This window comes from Homarus americanus, unplaced genomic scaffold (genome assembly GCF_018991925.1).
Source record: "Homarus americanus isolate GMGI-L3 unplaced genomic scaffold, GMGI_Hamer_2.0 scaffold19318, whole genome shotgun sequence".
Taxonomy (NCBI): Eukaryota; Metazoa; Arthropoda; class Malacostraca; order Decapoda; family Nephropidae; genus Homarus; species Homarus americanus.
The window spans coordinates 7,180,919-7,202,770 of NW_024732238.1; the positions used below are offsets into that span (position 1 = coordinate 7,180,919).

Here is a 21,852-nt window from a genome sequence, read left to right on the forward strand (position 1 = left end):
ACGTCGGGGAAAATACTACAACGTCAGGAAAAATACTACGTCAGGGAAAATACTACAACGTCGGGGAAAATACTACGTCAGGGAAAATACTACAACTTTAGGGAAAATACTACAACTTCAGGGAAAATACTACAACTTTACGGAAAATACTACAACTGTACGGAAAATACTACAACTTTAGGGAAAATACAACAACTTTGGGGAAAATACTACAACGTCGGGGAAAATACTACAACGTCAGGAAAAATACTACGTCAGGGAAAATACTACAACGTCGGGGAAAATACTACGTCAGGGAAAATACTACAACTTTAGGGAAAATACTACAACTTCAGGGAAAATACTACAACTTTACGGAAAATACTACAACTGTACGGAAAATACTACAACTTTAGGGAAAATACAACAACTTTGGGGAAAATACTACGTCAGGGAAAATACTACAACTTTAAGGAAAATACTACAACTTTAGGGAAAATACAACAACTTTGGGGAAAATACTACAACGTCGGAGAAGATACTACAACGTCAGGGAAAATACTACAACTTTAGGGAAAATACAACAACGTTGGGGAAAATACTACAACTTTAGGGAAAATACTACAACTTTAGGGAAAATACGTCAGGGAAAATACTACAACTTTAGGGAAAATACTACAACGGGGAAAATACTACAACTTCAGGGAAAATATTACAACGTCAGGGAAAATACTACAACGTCAGGGAAAATACTACAACTTTAAGGAAAATACTACTTCAGGGAAAATACTCCCAAATCAGGGAAAAAAATTTCAACATCAAGGAAAATACCACAGTATCAGGGAAAAAATTACAAGACAACCTATTGAGTCAGTGTGGCGAGGACCAACAGGACAGACAGACAGACAGATGGACAGACAGATAGACAGACAGACAGACAGACAAAGACAGAAAGATAGACAGAGAAAGATAGACAGAAAGAGACAGACAGACAGAGAAAGATAGACAGACAGACAGACAGACAGACAGATAGAGAGAAAGATAGACAGACAGACAGACAGACAGATAGACAGGCAGACAGACGCCAAGAAGAGGGTACAATGCACTCACTACCACAACAAACTCTCTCTCCCTCCCTCCCTTCCTCCTCCCCCTCCCTAGAGACACCCCGAAGAGATTTTTGGCTTAAACATTAATTCTGCTCTAAATGTTTACACGATTGCCTGTGTTAGATTCTTTTTTTTTTTTTACTTTAAGCCATTAATTGTTACTTTTAGCTATTTTTATTACTTTCAGCCATTTTTTGTTACTTTTAGCCATTATTTGTTACTTATAGCCATTTTTTTTTACTTTTCAGCCTTATTTTTTTACTTTTCAGCCATTTTTTGTTACTTTCAGATATTTTTGTTACTTTTCAGCCATTTTTTTTTTACTTTCAGATATTTTTGTATATTACTTTCGGCCAATTTCTTTATATTAATCATTTATATACCGTATATATTATGACGAGATCAACCCACATGGACTACAACATACGTATTTTTGTACCTATTGCCACCCTTAGCCGTCATAAACCAGCGGACCACGAGTGACTACCACACACAGTAGCTCCCTGGTAGCGGGTTTACGTGCTTGCGTTGGTCAGTCGAATGTACTGTATATGGTCACGCCCTGGGAAGTTGTTCATTGCTCGTAAAATAAACTGGAACTAAGATTCTTCTGCTAATGTGTATATTTTTGTTCACGTATCTTAATTTCTGGTTATATAGTTCATCTTTTGTTTTTATTAAGTATGTTTGGTAGTTTGGTGTTATGTACCTGTATTGGAGGTATATAATATAACTAGCGTAATATTCAGCTATCGTTATACCTATGTGGGCTATCGTAATAATTAAGTACCCTGTATTGTGAAAGTTAACTATTGTAACACTCAGAATATCGTATCACATGAATCTACTACAATACCCAACCTTGCAAATACAACTACAATATCATAGTATAAAACAATATCCAAACACCATAAATACAATACTCACCTTCTGGCTACGATAGCTAAAGTATATTCATAAATTCTTAACGTCTCGGGGTAAATAAATAAAGAGAAGTCAATTTTATTTTATTTATTTTTTTGTGTTGGTGAGTTTTATTATGGTGGACACATTGTGGAGACGATTGTGGCGAGTGATGACAGATACGGTGTGTTGTTATTGTTAGTGTTAGTGTTATTGTTGTTATTGTTAGTGTTATTGTTGTTATTTTTAGTCTTATTATTGTTGTTTATTATTATTTGTTTATAATTACTGTATAATTAGTTATTGACTTACAAGACTGGGTAAATTACACCACTCATTGACAGCAAGGTCAATAGGGAGTACGGGTGAGTGTATTCTCTCCCCGGGCTCACCCACCCCCCCCCCCTCGCCCACCCACACCCCCTCGGGCTCACCCATACCCCCTCTCCGGCCCACCTAACAGCTGTATACTCTATTCCCTTTAAATTCCAGCGTATGAGAGGACTTGCCCGGCTGCCCACACCAAAAATCAATGGCAGGGTTTTAGTAGCGGGTGTGAGGGAGTTCCTTCTTCCAGCGGCGGTGTGTTCCTCGGGCGATGAGGGAGTCAGTGTGTACATGTGAGGAGGTGTATGGTGTAGTGTGAGGGCGCGCATGACAACCAGGTCAGCAGGATGGAAGGTTCAAGTTAGGAGGAGCGGGGAAAAGGTTCTCTGCTGGTGGTGGTGGTGGATGTATGGCGCCTCGTCTCCTCCCTCACCCAGTGCCACTTACCTCCTCCCTCCTCTCCCACGTCAGCAGGACGGAGGGTTGGTGTTAGCAGGAGGAGAGAAGGGGTTTTCTCCTGTTGGTGTGTGTATGTGCTGCAGTGTCCGTATGGCACTCCAGCCCGGTTCCTCTGGCAGCGCCCCGGCCTCCTCTCTCTCGCTCTCTCCTCTCCCTCCACCTCTCCTCTCCTCCTACCTCTCCCCCTTACCCCCTCCCCCCCGTCTCTGGCCCCTGAGCGTCCCCCCACAGGATCCCCCCACACCTCCGTCACCCTCACCACCACCAGCCAGAGGTCCTCGCTGCCGCCGTCGCTTCTCCCGGGCCGGGCAAGTCTTCCCCCTGGTCGCTCTCCGCTTCTGCAGTCCGCCCCTCACCACGCACCTCCCTTGATTCTTCAGCTCCTGTCCGCCCCAGCGGCCCTCAAGACCGGCTTGCCTGACTCTAGGAACACACTGCCAACATGGTAAATATTCAGCCGCTTCGCCCAGCTTGGTGTGGTGTGTGTGTGTGGCATTTCTCCTACTTAGGACAAGTGGTTGTGTGTGTCTGAGTCTGTGTGCGCGCACCTCGCCATCCTCCCAGCCTGCTCATGCTGTGCTGCCAGCCCATCCACCCCCCCCTCCGGCCCCCCTCCTTTCACTCTCCTTTCAAGTTTACCCTCCTCAGCGTCCCCCTTCCTCCTTCCCCCTCCCTCCCATCCTTCCCTCCACCCCTCTCTCTCTTTCCCACATTTCTACCTGAACCTCTCACCTCCCTCCCATCATCTCCCGCCACCTCCTCCCACCACCTCCCTCCCATCACCTCCCTCCCATCATCTCCTCCTCATCCCTCCCATCACCTCCCTCCCTCATGTCTCCCTCCCATCACCTCCCTCCCATCACCTCCCTCCATCCACCTCCCTCCCATCATCTCCCTCCCTCCCATCCTCCCTCCATCATCTCCCTCCCATCCCCTCCCTCCCATCATCTCCCGCCCATCACCTCCTCCCATCACCTCCCTCCCATCACCTCCTCCAATCACCTCCCATCACCATCCCCTCCCCTCACCTCCCTCCCATCCCTCCCTCCCCACCTCCCTCCCATCACCTCCCTCCCATCACTCCATCCATCCCCCACCACCTCCCTTCCATCACCTCCCTCCCTCCCTCCTCCCATCACCTCCCTCCATCACTCAACCCGTCTCCTTCCTGTCTCTGAAGCCCTCCCTACCCTACCTACCTGTCACCCCCCCTTCTCTCTCTCCCGTCTCCCTGTCATCCCTCCACCCCTCTCTCCCCCACTTCCCCCACCCCACCCCACTCTTCTACTGTACCACACCCTATTTACCCATTTCCCCCCTTCTCTTTCTCCCCCATTCTCCTCTCTCCCCTCTCATGATATTCTCCCTACTCTCACCTCCCCCTTTCACCCTCTTCCCTCTCCCCCTCTACCCCTCCCTCTCTCTCCTCCTCCTCTCCCCCTCTCCTCCCTCTCTTTCTCTTCCCATCTTCTCTTCCCTCTCTTTCCTCTTCCCTCCTCCCTCTCCTCTCTCTCCCTCTCTCTCTCCTATGATACCCCCTACTCTCACCCTACTCTCTCCCCTCTCTCTCCTCTCCCTCCCCTCTCTTCCTCTTCCCCCTCTTCTCCTCTCCTTCCCTCTCTTTCCTCTTCCTCTCCTCTCCTCCCCTCCCCTCTCTCTCCTCTCTCCAATACCCTCTACACCTCCCCCCCCTCCCCTCTCATGTTGCCTCTTCCTCTCCCCGTCTCTCACCTGTCAATCGGATACCTGTCCTCCCCATCCCCCCCTGCCCTCCCCTCCGTCCTCCCGGTCCCATCACTCTTCCCAAAGTCCCTTCATTTCCATAGCTAATGTGACCAACCCAGCTTGTCAATATCTCTCTCTCTCTCTCTCTCTCTCTCTCTCTCTCTCTCTCTCTCTCTCTCTCTCTCTCTCTCTCTCTCTCTCTCTCTCATTGTTTTTCATCGTCATTTCCGATTTCATCATTTATTTATCATTATTATTTCTTCTGTTGTTTCACCTCCTTTTATCTATCCTTCTTCCTTCCTTCCTTCTTCCTTCCTTCCTTCCTTCTCCAACAACGATCACCTAACTCCTGTCTTCTCTGCCTCTTCCACCACACACACACACACACACACACACACACACACACACACAGTAGCTTCCCAAACATCAATTATTTTTCAAGTGATTTTTTTACTGACATTTTGACCTTTTGAGATGTGCCCATACAGCCGGGAGTATTTTTAGCTCTGATTTAGCTCTATTTGTGTACTAACTCACTATTTTTACTCACTATAACTTTAAGGTAGTATTTAAGTCCATTTGTAAAGTGATTTTTATTTTTATTTAGATGTTTTTTATATTTTTATTTTATTTTTTATTTTTTTTAGATTTTTTCTCGATTTTTTTTGTAAATATTTTCTTCAGTGATTATTTTTAGTATTATTTTATTTGTTTTATTTTGTATTGGGTGATTTTTTTTCCTATTGTTCGAATGATTTTTATTTATTTATTTTTTTTTAGTTTATTTTCACGTGTATTTTATTTTCGTATTTTTTACGCGTGAATTTTATTTTTTTTTCGAAAGGTTTTTAAATTTTTCGAATATTTTTTTTTCCATCTTTATGTGAAAATAAATTTGGTGTTTGATGTGTCCCCGGGTTGAGGCGTTCGTCGATAGGTAATGCGGATTGTAGCCCAACATACGAGAGATGAATGATGCTTCTCTGTGCTGTACGTCTGTGGTATTGGTGAGAGGCTGCGTCTGCGTGGTGGTGGCTGGGGGGAGGAGCGAGGGGGAGAGATGGAGAGAGGAAGAGAGCTGGGAGAGAGAGAGGGGGGAGAGGTGTCCTCTCTATATTCTGCTCTCCTTCCTCCATCCCTTCCTTCCTTCCTTCTTCCCTCCTCCTCCTCCCTCCCTCCTCCCTCCCTCCTCCCTCCCTCCCTCCCTCCCTCCTCCCTCTCTCCTTCCTTCCTTCCCCCCTCCCTCTCCTTCCTTCCCACCCGCCCGACAATCAACCCGACATTGTTACGTGATAAATGATGACCTCAGGTGCCCGACACTCACTCCCATGATGACAATGATGACGTCATGATGAATAAAGATGGTTGTTGGTATTTTGTTGTTGTTGTTGTTGTTGGTGGTGGTAGTGTTGTTGTTGGTGTTATTGTTGTTGTTGGTGTTATTGTTGTTGGTGTTGTTGTTGTTGTTGGTGGTGGTGGTGATATTGTTGTTGTTGTTGTTATTGTTGTTGGTGGTGGTGGTGATATTGTTGTTGTTGTTGTTGTTGTTGTTGGTGGTGGTGGTGATATTGTTGTTGTTATTGTTGTTGGTGGTGGAGGTGATGTTGTTGTTGGTGGTGGTGGTGATATTGTTGTTGTTGTTGTTGGTGTTATTGTTGTTGTTGCTGTTATTGTTGTTGTTGTTATTGTTGTTATTGTTGTTGTTGATTATTATTGTTGTTGTTGCTGTTATTGTTGTTGTTATTGTTGTTGTTATTGTTGTTTGTTGTTGTTATTGTTGTTTATTTTTTTTGTTGTGTGGTTATTTGTTATTGTTGTTGTTATTGTTGTTGTTGGTGTCATTGTTGTTGTTGGTGGTGGTGGTATTGTTGTGGTGTTGTTATTTTTTGTTGTTTGGTTATTGTTTATTTGCTATTGTTGTTGCTGTTATTGTTGTTGTGTTGTTGTTGTTGTTGTTGTTATGCTGTTATTTTGTTGTGGTTATTGTTGTTATTGTTGTTATTGTTGTTGTTGGTGTCTATTGTTGTTGTTTGTTGTTGTTGTTGTTATTGTTGTTGTTGCTATTGTTGTTGCTGTTGTATTATTGTTGTTGTTGTTGTTGTTATTGCTGTTATTTTTTGTTGTGGTTATTGTTGTTATTGTTGTTGTTATTGTTGTTGTTGGTGTCATTGTTGTTGTTGTTGTTGTTGTTGTTATTGTTTTTGTTTATTTATTATTTATTTATTTTTGTTGTTGTTATTGTTGTTGTTGTTGTTGTTATTGTTGTTTATTTTTATTTGGTTATTGTTGTTATTATTTTATTTATTGTTATTTATTTATTTGGTTTCATTATTGTTGTTGAGTGGTTGTGGTATTGTTGTTATTTGTTATTTTTTATTTTGTAGTTATTTATTTGCTATTATTGTTGTTGCTGTTATTGTTGTTATTGTTATTTGTTGTTGTTGTTGTTATTGTTGTTTTGTTGTTGTTGTTGTTGTTGTTGTTGTTGTTGTTGTTATTGTTGTTGTTGTTATTATTTGTTATTATTTATTTATTATTGTTGTTGTTGTTGTTATTGTTGTTGTTATTTATTTGTTGTTGTTGTTGTTGTTGTTGTATTTGTTATTGTTTATTTGTTTGTTATTGTTGTTGTTATTGTTTGTTGATTGATTTGTTGTTGTTGTTGTTGTTGTTATTATTTGTTTATTATTATTTGTTTGTTATTGCTGTTGTTGTTGTTGTTGTTGTTGTTATTATTTGTTATTTTTTGTTGTGGTTATTGTTTGTTGTTATTGTTGTTGTTGTTGTTATTATTTGTTGTTCTTCTTGTTATTTATTTGTTATTGTCGTTGTTATTGGTATTGTTGTGGTTATTGTTGTTGTTGTGGCCTTTATAATAGTCCACAATAGTGAGGTTTCCTAAGAGTGTATTTTACTTGTACATTGTAGTACATTGCCCAGTGTACAGTGTAATATATGGAGCAGTGCACAGTGTAGTACATCGTCCAGTGTACAGTGTAATATATGGAGCAGTGTACAGTGTAGTACATCGTCCAGTGTACAGTGTAATATATGGAGCAGTGTACAGTGTAGTACATCGTCCAGTGTACAGTGTAATATATGGAGCAGTGTACAGTGTAGTACATCGTCCAGTGTACAGTGTAATATATGGAGCAGTGTACAGTGTAGTACATCGCTCCAGTGTACAGTGTAATATATGGAGCAGTGTACAGTGTGCATCGTCATGTACAATTATGGTGTACAGTGTAGTACATCGTCAGTGTACAGTGTAATATATGGAGCAGTGTACAGTGGTACATCGCCAGTGTACAGTGTAATATATGGGCAGTGTACAGTGTAGTACATCGTCCAGTGTACAGTGTAATATATGGAGCAGTGTACAGTGTGGTACATCGTCCAGTGTGCAGTGTAATATATGGAGCAGTGTACAGTGTAGTACATCGTCCAGTGTACAGTGTAATATATGGAGCAGTGTACAGTGTAGTACATCGTCCAGTGTACAGTGTAATATATGGAGCAGTGTATGTAGTACATCGCCCAGTGTACAGTGTAATATATGGAGCAGGGTACAGTGTAGTACATCGTCCAGTGCGTGTAATATATGGAGCAGTGTACAGTGTAGTACATCGTCCAGTGTACAGTGTAATATATGGAGCAGTGTACAGTGTAGTACATCGTCCAGTGTACAGTGTAATATATGGAGCAGTGTACAGTGTAGTACATCGTCCAGTGTACAGTGTAATATATGGAGCAGTGCAGTGTATACGCCAGTGTACAGTGTATATGGAGCAGTGTACAGTGTAGTACATCGCCAAGTGTACAGTGTAATATATGGAGCAGTGTACAGTGTAGTACATCGTCCAGTGTACAGTGTAATATATGGAGCAGTGTACAGTGTAGTACATCGTCCAGTGTAAGTGTAATATATGGAGTAGTGTAGTGTAGTACATCGTCAGTGTACAGTGTAATATATGGAGCAGTGTACAGTGTAGTACATCGTCCAGTGTACAGTGTAAATATATGGAGGTCAGTGTAACATGCCAGTGTACAGTGTAGTACATCGTCCAGTGTACAGTGTAATATATGGAGCAGTGTACAGTGTAGTACATCGTCCAGTGTACAGTGTAATATATGGAGCAGTGTACAGTGTAGTACATCGCCCAGTGTACAGTGTAGTACATCGTCCAGTGTACAGTGTAATATATGGAGCAGGCAGTGTAGTACATCGTCCAGTGTACAGTGTAATATATGGAGCAGTGTACAGTGTAGTACATCGTCCAGTGTACAGTGTAGTACATCGCCTGTACAGTGTAGTACATCGTCCAGTGTACAGTGTAATATATGGAGCAGTGTACAGTGTAGTACATCGCCAGTGTACAGTGTAATATATGGAGCAGTGTACAGTGTAGTACATCGTCCAGATGTAAATATATGGAGCAGTGTACAGTGTAGTACATCGCCAGTGTCAGTGTAGTACATCGTCCAGTGTACAGTGTAATATATGAGGAGTGTGTAGTACATCGTCCAGTGTACAGTGTAATATATGGAGCAGTGTACAGTGTAGTACATCGTCCAGTGTACAGTGTAATATATGGAGCAGTGTACAGTGTAGTACATCGTCCAGTGTACAGTGTAATATATGGAGTAGAGTACAGTGTAGTACATCGCCCAGTGTACAGTGTAGCACGTCCAGTGTACAGTGTAATATATGGAGCAGTGTACAGTGTAGTACATCGTCCAGTGTACAGTGTAATATATGGAGCAGTGTACATGTAGTACACGCCAGTGGTTTACAGTGTAGTACATCGTTCAGTGTACAGTGTAATATATGGAGCAGTGTACAGTAGTACATCGTCCAGTGTACAGTGTATATGGAGCAGTGTACAGTGTAGTACATCGTCCAGTGTACAGTGCAATATATGGAGCAGTGTACAGTGTAGTACATCGTCCAGTGTACAGTGTAATATATGGAGCAGTGTACAGTGTAGTACATCGTCCAGTGTACAGTGTAATATATGGAGCATGCAGTGATCGTCCAGTGTACAGTGTAATATATGGACATGTACAGTGTAGTACATCGTCCAGTGTACAGTGTAAAGTGTAATATATGGAGCAGTGTACAGTGTAGTACATCGTCCAGTGTACAGAGTAATATATGGAGCAGTGTACAGTGTAATATATCGAACAGTGTACAGTGTAATATATCGAACAGTGTACAGTGTAGTACATCGTCCAGTGTATAGTGTAATATATGGAGCAGTGTACAGTGTAATATATCGAACAGTGTACAGTGTAATATATCGAACAGTGTACAGTGTAGTACATCGTCCAGTGTACAGTGTAATATATGGAGCAGTGTACAGTGTAATATATGGAGCAGTGTACAGTGTAATATATGGAGCAGTGTACAGTGTAGTACATCGTCCAGTGTACAGTGTAATATATCGAGCAGCGTACAGTGTAGTACATCGTCCAGTGTACAGTGTAATTTATCGAGCAGCGTACAGTGTAGTACATCGTCTAGTGTACAGTGTAATATAAGAAGCAGTGTACAGTGTAATATATCGAGCAGTGTACAGTGTATCCCGTTCAGTGTACAGTGTATCTCGTCCAGTGTACAGTGTAATATATCGTCCAATGTTCAGTGTATATCGTCCAGTGTACAGTGTAATATATCGTCCGGTGTACAGTGTATTTCGTCTAGTGTACAGTGTAATATATCGTACAGTGTATTTCGTCCAGTGTACAGTGTAATATATCGTACAGTGTATTTCGTCCAGTGTACACTGTAATATATAGTCCAATGTATAGTGTACTTCGACCAGTGTACAGTGTAATATAATGTCCAGTGTACAGTGTATTTCGACCAGTGTACAGTGTATTTCGACCAGTGTACAGTGTAATATATCGTCCAGTGTACAGTGTAATATATCGTCCAGTGCACAGTGTATTTCGTCCAGTGTACAGTGTAATATAACGTCCAGTGTACAGTGTATTTCGTCCAGTGTACAGTGTAATATATCGCCCAGTGTACAGTGTATTTCGTCCAGTGTACAGTGTAATATATCGTCCAGTGTACAATGTATTTCGTCCAGTGTGCAGTGTATTTCGACCAGTGTACAGTGTAATATAACGTCCAGTGTACAGTGTATTTCGACCAGTGTACAGTGTAATATATCGTCCAGTGTATAGTGTAATATATCGACCAGTGTACAGTGTAATATATCGTCCAGTGTACAGTGTATTATCGCCCAGTGTACTGTGTATTTCGTCCAGTGTACAGTGTATTTCGTCCAGTGTACAGTGTAATATATCGTCCAGTGTACAGTGTTATATCGTCCAATGTACAGTGTATTTCGTCCAGTGTACAGTGTATTTCGTCCAGTGTAGTGTATATCGTCCAGTGTACAGTGTAATATATCGACCAGTGTACAGTGTAATATATCGTCCAGTGTACAGTGTAATATATCGCCCAGTGTACTGTGTATTTCGTCCAGTGTACAGTGTATTTCGTCCAGTGTACAGTGTAATATATCGTCCAGTGTAGAGTGTAATATACCATCCTCCTTTCAAAGCTTGAAGATTATGGCGTTAGGGGCCTGTCCCACAATTGGTTTACCTCATATCTGTCCAGCAGGACGCAGTATGTCTGTTATAATAACCACCAATCTGACTCCTCGCCAATCTTGTAAGGAGTCCCCCAAAGTTCAATTCTCGGTCCAGTACTGTTTTTGTTGTACATAAACGACATAGTCCACGCCAGCTCACTCATAAAATACAACTTATTTGCAGATGATAGTAATCTCTATGCCAGCAACTCAGATCCATTCCTTGATGAGAACTATGAACACTGAATTAACTAAAGTCGGGACCTTGCACATGTAATAAACTGACCTTAAACCTTGAGAAAACCCACTACACGATCTTTCACAGAAGAAAAACTTACCTCTAGACTTGAACCCCTGTACCTTGGTAATATATTTCAAATGCGAACAAAATGCTAAATTCTCAGAGTTATTGTTGATGAGAAACTTAACTGAGAAACCACCTACAAGCCTTCACAGTAAAATCAATAAACAGTGCGGTATCATGTATCACACTCGACAGTCACTCTCACAGCAATGAGAAAGAAATCTATCATGATCTTGTTTACCAACACCTGACACAGTCACACACTATGGGGGGCCTCTGGCCTGTTAAAAACACAATCTCTGGTTACTGCACAAAAGAGAGTTGTAGGACAATGACTCACTTGAAAAAAACAGATCACAAACGAAAAAATTTGCTATATTGAAATTTTTAAAATTCGAGGATATTAACACTTACTGCTGTGCCCTCTTTGTTTACAAATCTATCAATCACTTGCTTGACAATAATTACTTCCAGTTCTGGAATAATCAGAGATATAACTTAAGGCACCAGGAGCTACTAAGACCACCCCCATGAGCTCCTCTCAGTCCCAGACCTCCATAAAATATCATGGTGTGAAGGTGGAACAACTTACCCCACACATCCGACCAAAGACTACGCCCTTCCTTTAACTCATCTCTAAAAAATAATCTATTGTCGAAGTATTAATACTTGTAACACTTACTATATTTACAGTACCTGCTTTATTGTACCATCAAACCGTTTTATCGGAAATTATCATAAATAAATAAGTAATTACCATTGCAATAAACATAATTGCCAACTAGACATAATCCTGAAAGCTCTGTCCTTGTTCAACCTTATTACTGTACAACCCAGGTTGTACTGCTCTCCATTATACTTATGTTTTAAATTCCAATCTAATTTATATGTATATGTGTATATATGTTTGTATATATATATATATATATATATATATATATATATATATATATATATATATATATATATATATAATTTACAGCTGGTGAGCAAGTACAGTCTGTACTCACTCCCTGAAGATGTAAATTACACGAAAGGCTTGAACTTCTGTTTTTTCCTTGTGGTTATCAACATATACCTAGATCACGCGCACCTACAGTGATTTATTTGCATATATATGTATATATGAATAAAATAAATAAACAAAATAATAATAATAAAAAAATAAAAAAATAAAAAATAAAAATAATATAATAAATAATAAATATTGAAGTGATAACCGTGGTAACACTATGAGATGTACTTATTACTACCATGCTATTGTACTATTCCAGATGATACTAAATGTTACATAATACTTCCTTGAGATAAATGTATAGTATATATCAGGTAACCTCAAAGAGAGCTCAGGTTCTCAACTGGCTCAGCCATGTTAATATTGTTATTATTATCCACTCTGTATCTGTGTTTTTCTGGCTAAATAAACTGTTTCAATTCAATTCAATTCTGTTTCAATTCAATATTTCGTCCAGTGTACAGTGTATTTCGACCAGTGTACAGTGTAATATAATCTGTACAGAGTACACTGTATATCGTCCAGTGTACAGTGTAATATATCGCCCAGTGTACAGTGTATTTCGTCCTGTGTACAGTGTAATATATCGTCCAGTGTACAGTGTAATATATCGCCCAGTGTACAGTGTACATCGTCCAGTGTATGTGTAATATATCGTCCAGTGTACAGTGTAATATATCTTCCAGTGTACAGTGTATTTCGACCAGTGTACAGTGTAATATATCGTCCAGTGTACAGTGTAATATATCGTCCAGTGTACAGTGTATTTCGACCAGTGTACAGTGTAATATATCTTCCAGTGTACAGTGTATTTCGACCAGTATACAGTGTAATATATCGTCCAGTGTACAGTGTATTTCGACCAGTGTACAGTGTAATATAACGTCCAGTGTACAGTGAATTTAGAACAGTGTACAGTGTAATATATCGTCCAGTGTATTTCGACCAGTGTACAGTGTAATATAACGTCCAGTGTACAGTGTATTTCGACCAGTGTACAGTGTAATATAACGTCCAATGTACAGTGTATTTCGACCAGTGTACAGTGTAATATAACGTCCAATGCATGTATTTCACAGTGTACAGTGTAATATATCGTCCAGTGTATTTGACCAGTGTACAGTGTAATATAACGTCCAATGTGACAGTGTATTTCGGCCAGTGTACAGTGTAATATATCGTCCAGTGTATTTCGACCAGTGTACAGTAATATAACGTCCAGTGTACAGTGAATTTAGAACAGTGTACAGTGTAATATATCGTCCAGTGTATTTCGACCAGTGCAGTGTAATATATCGTCCAGTACAGTGATTTCGACCAGTGTACAGTGTAATATAACGTCCAATGTACAGTGTATTTCGACCAGTGTACAGTAATATATCGTCCAGTGTACAGTATTTCGACCAGTGTACAGTGTAATATAACGTCCAGTGTACAGTGAATTTACGCGTGTAATATATTATATGACCAGTGTACAGTGTAATATATCGTCCAATGTACAGTGTATTTCGACCAGTGTACAGTGTAATATAACGTCCAGTGTACAGTGTATTTCGACCAGTGTACAGTGTAATATATCGTCCAGGACAGTGTATTTCGACCAGTGTGCCGTAATATATGGTCCAGTGTGCAGTGTATTTTCGACCAGTACAGTGTAATATATCGTCCAGCGTACAGTGTATTTCGACCAGTGTACAGTGTAATATATCGTCAAGTGTGCAGTGTAATATATCGTCCAGTGTGTGTGTATATCGTCCTGTACAGTGTATTTCGTCCAGTGTATGTAATATATCGCCCAGTGTACAGTGTATTTTCACCAGTGTACAGTGTAATATATCGTCCATGTACAGTGTAATATATCGTCCAGTGTACAGTGTATTTCGTCCAGTACAGTGTAATATATCGTCCAGTGTACATTGTATATCGTCCAGTGTACAGTGTAATATATCGTCCCGTGTACAGTGTATTTCGTCCAGTGTACAGTGTATATCGTCCATTATACAGTGTAATATATCGCCTAGTGTACAGTATATTTCGTCCAGTGTACAGTGTAATATATCGTACACTGTACAGAGTATTTCGTCCAGTATACAGTGTAATATCGTCCAGTGTACATTGTATATCGCCCAGTGTACAGTGTAATATATCGTCCAGTGTACAGTGTAATATATCGTCCAGTGTACAGTGTAATATATCGTCCAGTGTACAGTGTAATATATCCAGTGTACAGTGTAATATATCGTCCAGTGTATAGTGTAATATATCGCCCAGTGTACAGTGTAATATATCGCCCAGTGTACTGTGTAATGTCGAGTACATGTGTAATATATCGTCCAGTGTACAGTGTATTTCGACCAGTGTACAGTGTAATATAACGTCCAGTGTACAGTGTATTTCGACCAGTGTACAGTGAATATATCGTCAGTGTACAGTGTATTTCGACCAGTGTACAGGTAATATGTATGCAGTATTTCGACCAGTGTACAGTGTAATATATCGTCCAGCGTGCTGTTCGACCAGTGTACAGTGTAATATATCGTCAAGTGTGCAGTGTAATATATCGTCCATGTACAGTGTAATATATCGTCCCGTGTACAGTGTATTTCTGTACAGTGTAATATATCGCCCAGTGTACAGTGTATTTCGACCAGTGTACAGTGTAATATATCGTCCAGTGTACAGTGTAATATATCGTCCAGTGTACAGTGTATTTCGTCCAGTGTACAGTGTAATATATCGTCCAGTGTACATTGTATATCGTCCAGTGTACAGTGTAATATATCGTCCCGTGTATGCAGTGTATTTCGTCCAGTGTACAGTGTAATATATCGTCCATTGTACATGTGTAATATATCGCCTAGTGTACAGTATATTTCGTCCAGTGTACAGTGTAATATATCGCACACTGTACAGTGTAGTCGTCCAACAGTGTAATATATCGTCCAGTGTACATTGTATATCGCCCAGTGTACAGTGTAATATATCGTCCAGTGTACAGTGTAATATATCGTCCAGTGTACAGTGTAATATATCGTCCAGTGTACAGTGTAATATATCGTCCAGTGTACAGTGTAATATATCGTCCAGTGTAGGTGTAATATCGCCCAGTGTACAGTGTAATATCGCCCAGTGTACAGTGTAATATATCGTCGAGTGTACAGTGTAATATATCGTCCAGTGTACAGTGTAATATATCGCCCAGTGTACAGTGTAATATATCGTCAGTGTACAGTGTAAATATCGTCAGTGTACAGTGTAATATATCGCCACTTACTGTACAGTGTAATATATCGTCCAGTGTACAGTGTAATATATCGCAGTGTACAGTGTAATATATCGTCCAGTGTACAGTGTAATATATCGCCAGTGTACAGTGTAATATATCGCCCAGTGTACAGTGTAATATATCGTCAGTGTACAGTGTAATATATCGTCCAGTGTACGTTATATATCCCATGCAGTGTAATATATCGTCCAGTGTACAGTGTAATATATCGCCCAGTGTACAGTGTAATATATCGCCCAGTGTACAGTGTAATATATCGCCCAGTGTACAGTGTAATATATCGCCCAGTGTCTTATATAGTGTACGGAATATATCCTGTACAGTGTAATATATCGTCCAGTGTACAGTGTAATATCGCCCAGTGTACCGTGTATCGATGTAATATCGCCAGTGTACAGTGTAATATATCGTCAGTGTACAGTGTAATATATCGCCCAGTGTACAGTATATATATCGTCAGTGTGAAGTGTAATATATCGCCCAGTGTACTGTGTAAATATCGTCCAGTGTACAGTGTAATATATCGTCAGTGTACAGTGTAATATATCGCCCAGTGTACTGTGTAATATATCGCCCAGTGTATAGTGTAATATATCGTCAGTGAATTAGTAATATATATCGTCCAGTGTACAGTGTAATATATCGCCCAGTGTACTGTGTAATATCGTCCAGTGTACAGTGTAATATATCGTCCAGTGTACAGTGTAATATATCGTCCAGTGTACTGGTAATATATCGTCCAGTGTACAGTGTAATATATCTCTGTCAGTGTATAATCGTCCAGTGTGCAGTGTAATATATCGCCAGTGTACTGTGTAATATATCGCCCAGTGTACAAGTGTAATATATCGTCCAGTGTACAGTGTAATATATCGTCCAGTGTACAGTGTAATATATCGCCAGTGTACTGTGTAATATATCGTCAAGTACTGTATATAACTTGTAATATATCGTCCAGTGTACAGTGTAATATATCGTCCAGTGTACAGTGTAATATATCGTCCAGTGTACGGTGTAATATATCGCCCGTTGTAATATATCGTCCAGTGTACTGTAATATATCGTCCAGTGTACAGTGTAATATATCGTCAGTGTACAGTGTAATATATCGTCCAGTGTACAGTGTAATATATCGCCCAGTGTGCAGTGTAATATATGTACTGTAATATATCGTCCAGTGTACGTGTATATATCGTCCAGTTATTAATATTCTCAGTGTAACGTATATCTCCCAGTGTACAGTGTAATATATCGCCCAGTGTTGGAATAATGCGTCAGTGTACAGTGTAATATATCGTCCAGTGTACAGTGTAATATATCGCCCAGTGTACATAATATATCGTCCCGGTGTACAGTGTAATATATCGCCCAGTGTACAGTGTAATATATCGTCCTGTACGTGTAATATCTCATGCAGTGTAATATATCGTCCAGTGTCAGTGTAATATATCGTCCAGTGCTGTATATATCGTCCAGTGTACAGTGTAATATATCGTCAGTGTACAGTGTATCGTCCAGGTACAGTGTAATATATCGTGTACAGTGTAATATCGTCCAGTGTACAGTGTAATATATCGCCCAGTGTACAGTGTAATATATCGCCCAGTGTAGTGTAATATATCGTCCAGTGTACGTAATATATCGTCCAGTGTACAGTGTATTATATCGTCCAGTGTACAGTGTAATATATCGTCGAGTGTACAGTAATATATCGTCCAGTGTACAGTGTAATATATCGTCGAGTGCAGGTGAATATATCGCCCAGTGTACTGTAATATATCGTCGAGTGTACAGTGTAATATATCGTCCAGTGTACAGTGTAATATATCGTCCAGTGTACGTAATATATCGTCGAGTGTACAGTGTAATATATCGCCCAGTGTACAGTGTAATATATCGCCCAGTGTACAGTGTAATATATCGTCCAGTGTACTGTGTAATATATCGCCCAGTGTACAGTGTAATATATCGCCCAGTGTACTGTGTAATATATCGTCCAGTGTACAGTGTAATATATCGTCCAGTGTACCGTGTAATATATCGTCCAGTGTACCGTGTAATATATCGTCCAGTAGGTTTGTTCTATAAACTCTTCAATAACAGATGTTCTTCTAGCTTTACAATAACACAGCCACTCAGAACACCTGTTGGAAGGATTAATGATGCAGAATCACTTGTAGGGGACAATGTTCACCTGGTGACAACGACCACACAACACCAGTCACCTCACCTAGCTGGCCATGTTTACCCGTCTGGCCATGTTCACCTAGCTGGCCATGTTCACCCGTGTGTCCACCACCAACCAACTCACCTGTGTGGCCATGTTCACCTCTTTAGCCATGTTCACCTGTCTGGCCGTGTCATTCACTACAAGATGAACGTAACCAATAAAATTAATTAGTAGTTATCATTATTGTTATTGAATCACATGAGGAATATACACCCTATTGTATTTCTCTTTACGATGACCCACGCTAAAGGTGTGTGTGTGTGTGTGTGTGTCTGTGTGTGTGTGTGTGTGTGTGTGTGTGTGTGTGTGTCCGGTAATGGTGGTTTCGGGTAGACATCCTCTATAATTTTTAATACATCCGGTAATATAACTTCCAGGCGACAGTAAACCTATAATCCTTAATGTACCCGAAGGTGTAATGTTAAGCACACACTATGTATAATTTCCCTGAACCCAACAATGCAATTTTCTCAACCTGTCTATAATTTTTTATGTACCCAACGGAGCAATAAACACAAGAGCTATAATTCTTCACAGTGAGACATCTTGACATCCTCTTGGTTAGAGGTCACTTCTCGTGAGACATAAAGAGACCCGTTACTCTTACTACTCCCACCATTCCTCTTCCTCTATCTCTTCTTCCTCCTCCTCCTCCTCCTCCTCCTCCTCCTCCTCCTCACCTCCTCCTCCTCCTCCTCCTCCTCCTCCTCTTTCTCTTCCTCTTCCACCCCCCCTCTTCCTCTATCTCCTCCTCTCCTCTTCCTCCAATCTCCTCCTCCTCCTCCTCCTCCTCCTCCTCCTCCTCCTCCTCCTCCTCCTCCTCCTCCTCCTCCTCCTCCTCTTCCTCTATCTCCTCCTCCTCCTCTTCCTCTATCTCCTCCTCCTCCTCTTCCTCTATCTCCTCCTCCTCCTCCTCCTTCTCTTCCTCCATCTTCCACGTCTTGCCACTGTCACAACTCTTCCTGTATTTCCACACATATGCAGATTCAAGTGACCCTCCACCCAGCCTCCCTCTGAGCTTCTTGAGAGAATTGTGAGTGGAGGAAGTATACAGGTCGTCCTCCACTGTCCAGGTCGTCCTCCAGTGTCCAGGTCGTCCTCCACCGTCCAGGTCGTCCTCCACTGTCCAGGTCGTCCTCCAGTGTCCAGGTCCTCCAGCGTCCAGGTCGTCCTCCAGTGTCCAGGTCGTCCTCCAGTGTCCAGGTCCTCCAGCGTCCAGGTCGTCCTCCAGTGTCCAGGTCGTCCTCCAGTGTCCAGGTCCTCCAGCGTCCAGTTGATGGAGGTATAGAGGTCAAGGTTCGAGGACAAGAGATTAAAGTTCAACGACAAGAGGTTAAGGTCAAGGTCAAGCTTAAGGTCGAGAGGTCAAGATCAAGAGAAGGTCATGGTTAAGTTTAAGGTCAAGAGGTGAAGGTCAAGCTTAAGATCAAGAGGTCAAGGTCAAGCTTAAGGTCAAGAGAAGGTCAAGGTCAAGCTTAAGGTCAAGAGAAGGTCAAGGTCAAGAGAAGGTCAAGGTCAAGAGAAGGTCAAGGTCAAGAGAAGGCCAAGGTCACCTCTAGTGTAATGTTACGATCGATTGTCTCGTTGTATAAGGTGATGTTATATAAATTATCCCCCGCCCTCAGTACCGTCACACTAACCATAGCTCTGTCTTCTGTCTGTCTGTCTGTACGGGTGAGTAGAGCTGTTTATCTCTTATACCCCGTCTAGTGTTGGCTAGTTATCTCCTATTTATTATCGTCTGTTTACAATTATTTTATTCCATGGATGAACTAGCCACTGTGTACTTCAATGTCTATCCACATTTCTATATCCTTATGTATCCAATTCTATCCCAATCTATCCGCATCTGTTCCCTATTATCCACCAATATCTTCCCATGTATATACTCCTACTGCCTACCTATCATGGTCAGGCACTACTAACAGGTCCTCCCCCGGCAGGTGAGGATGATCGGGGCGATGCCTGCCGTGGCGGTGCGGCAGCAGAGAAAGCACGTGAAGCATGAGGAAATTAAAAACCGCCCCAGCACCTTAACTATAGAACCCAACGCCAGCTACCCAGGTAACGCCGTGCCCTTAGTAACCTTGTCGAGTTATCTGTGTCACTAGTTCAGGGCATCACTAGTTCATGGCATCACTAGTTCAGGGCATCACTAACTTACTATACAACTAGCTCAGGATACCATTAATTCAGTATACTACTAGTTCAGGGCATCACTAACTTACTATACAACTAGCTCAGGATACCATTAATTCAGTATACCATTACCTAGGCACTCTACTAGCTCACTATACCACTAACTTGCTATACCATTAGCTTACTACATCACTAGCCCAAGACATCACTAGCTCACTATACCACTAGCTCAGGACATCACTAGCTCACTACACCACTTGCTCAGGACACCACTATACCACTAACTCTACCAACCACCATTACCACCATCACCACCATTACCACCATCACCACCATTACCACCATCACCACCACATTGCCTTGTAGTGATCTGATCTCATAACTCCAACAAGAATATTTTGATGGTATATAAAAACTATCTTGTTTATATCAGTAAAACATTATATAACTTTCAACACTATATATCAACACACCTGGTCGGGAGCTGACGGTAATTAGATACAGGTAGAGTCTAGGTGTGATTCTGACGCCATATTGGATGTTATATTAGTGTTGTGGGAGGAAACTATGGGGGGAAACTATGGTAGTGTGGGGAAACTATGGTGGTGTGGGGAAACTATGGGGGTGTGGGGAATGGGTGGTGGTATGTGGAGGAAAAACTATGGTGGTGTGGGGGAACTATGGGGGGGTGGGGGAAATTATGGTGGGGAAACGAGTGGTGGTGTGGGGAACCATGGTGGTGTGGGGGAACCATGGGGGTGTGGGGGAACCCATGGTGGTGTGGGGAAATTATAGGTAAACCCAGGGTGTGTGGGGGGAAGAATTATGGTGGTGGGAAACTATGGTGGTGTGTGGAAAATTATGTGGTGTGGGGAAATTATGGTGGTGGGAAAACCAGGTGGTGGTGGGGGAAATTATGGTGTGTGGGAAAATTATGTGTGGGGAACCAGGAACCAGTGGTGGTGTGGGAATTATGCAGGTAAAAACTATGGGGTATGGGGAAGACTACAGTGGTGTGGGGAAACTATATGGTGTGGGGAAATTATGGTGGTGTGGGGAAATTATGCAGGTGTGGGGAAACCATATGGTGTGGGGAATTATGGTGTGTGGGAAATTATGGTGTGGGGAAACTATGGGCAGGTGGGGGAAACTATAAAATTGGTGGTGGTGTGGGGAAAACTATAAAGATGGGGGAAGACCATGGTGGTGTGTGTGGAAATTATGGTGGGTATGGGGGGAAACTATGGTGGTGTGTGGGGGAAACCAGGTGTGGGAAACTATGGTGGGGAAACTATGGGGGTGTGGGGGAAATTATGGTGTGGGAAACGAGTGTGGGGTAGACTATGGTGGTGTGTGGGGGTAAAATTATGGCAGGCTGGGGGGAACTATAGGTGTGGGGAACCTATGGTGGTGGGGGAACCATGGTGGTGTGGGGGGAAACTATAGTAAACCATGGTGGTGGGAAAATTATGGTGGTGGGAAACGGTGGGGAAATTATGGTGGTGTGTGAGAAAACTATGTTGGTGTGGGAAACTATTGTGGTGTGGGGAAATTATGGTGGTGTGGGGAAACTATGGGAGGAGGGAGGATGATAGTTAAATATTAATGGTAAAGTATAGGGTTAGGTTAGGTTAGATTGGGTTAAATTTGGTTAGGTTAGTTTGGTGGTAAATTAGGTGACGTAAGCTAGGGTGCCTAATCTTCAGGTGATCCATCTAGTTTATCTGTCACGTGTTATCGAAGGTAGGGAGGGCAGACAGTGATAAGT

General features: G+C 41.6%; 1 protein-coding gene across 6 annotated transcripts in view; it reads left to right on the plus strand.

Annotated features, from left to right (window-relative positions):
* Positions 1 to 2,987: 2,987 nt before the first annotated feature.
* Positions 2,988 to 21,852, plus strand: part of LOC121868421 — an 82,014-nt gene continuing 63,149 nt past the window's right edge. For all 6 annotated transcript variants that reach the window (XR_006089397.1, XR_006089398.1, XM_042369043.1 and 3 more), the window contains exons 1-2: positions 2,988 to 3,222; positions 19,889 to 20,009. Coding sequence is in view for 4 of the 6 variants with exons in the window: in XM_042369043.1 (XP_042224977.1) it covers positions 3,220 to 3,222; positions 19,889 to 20,009 (124 nt within the window). In the remaining 2 variants the exon portion in view is untranslated. The remainder of the gene's footprint in view (positions 3,223 to 19,888; positions 20,010 to 21,852) is intronic.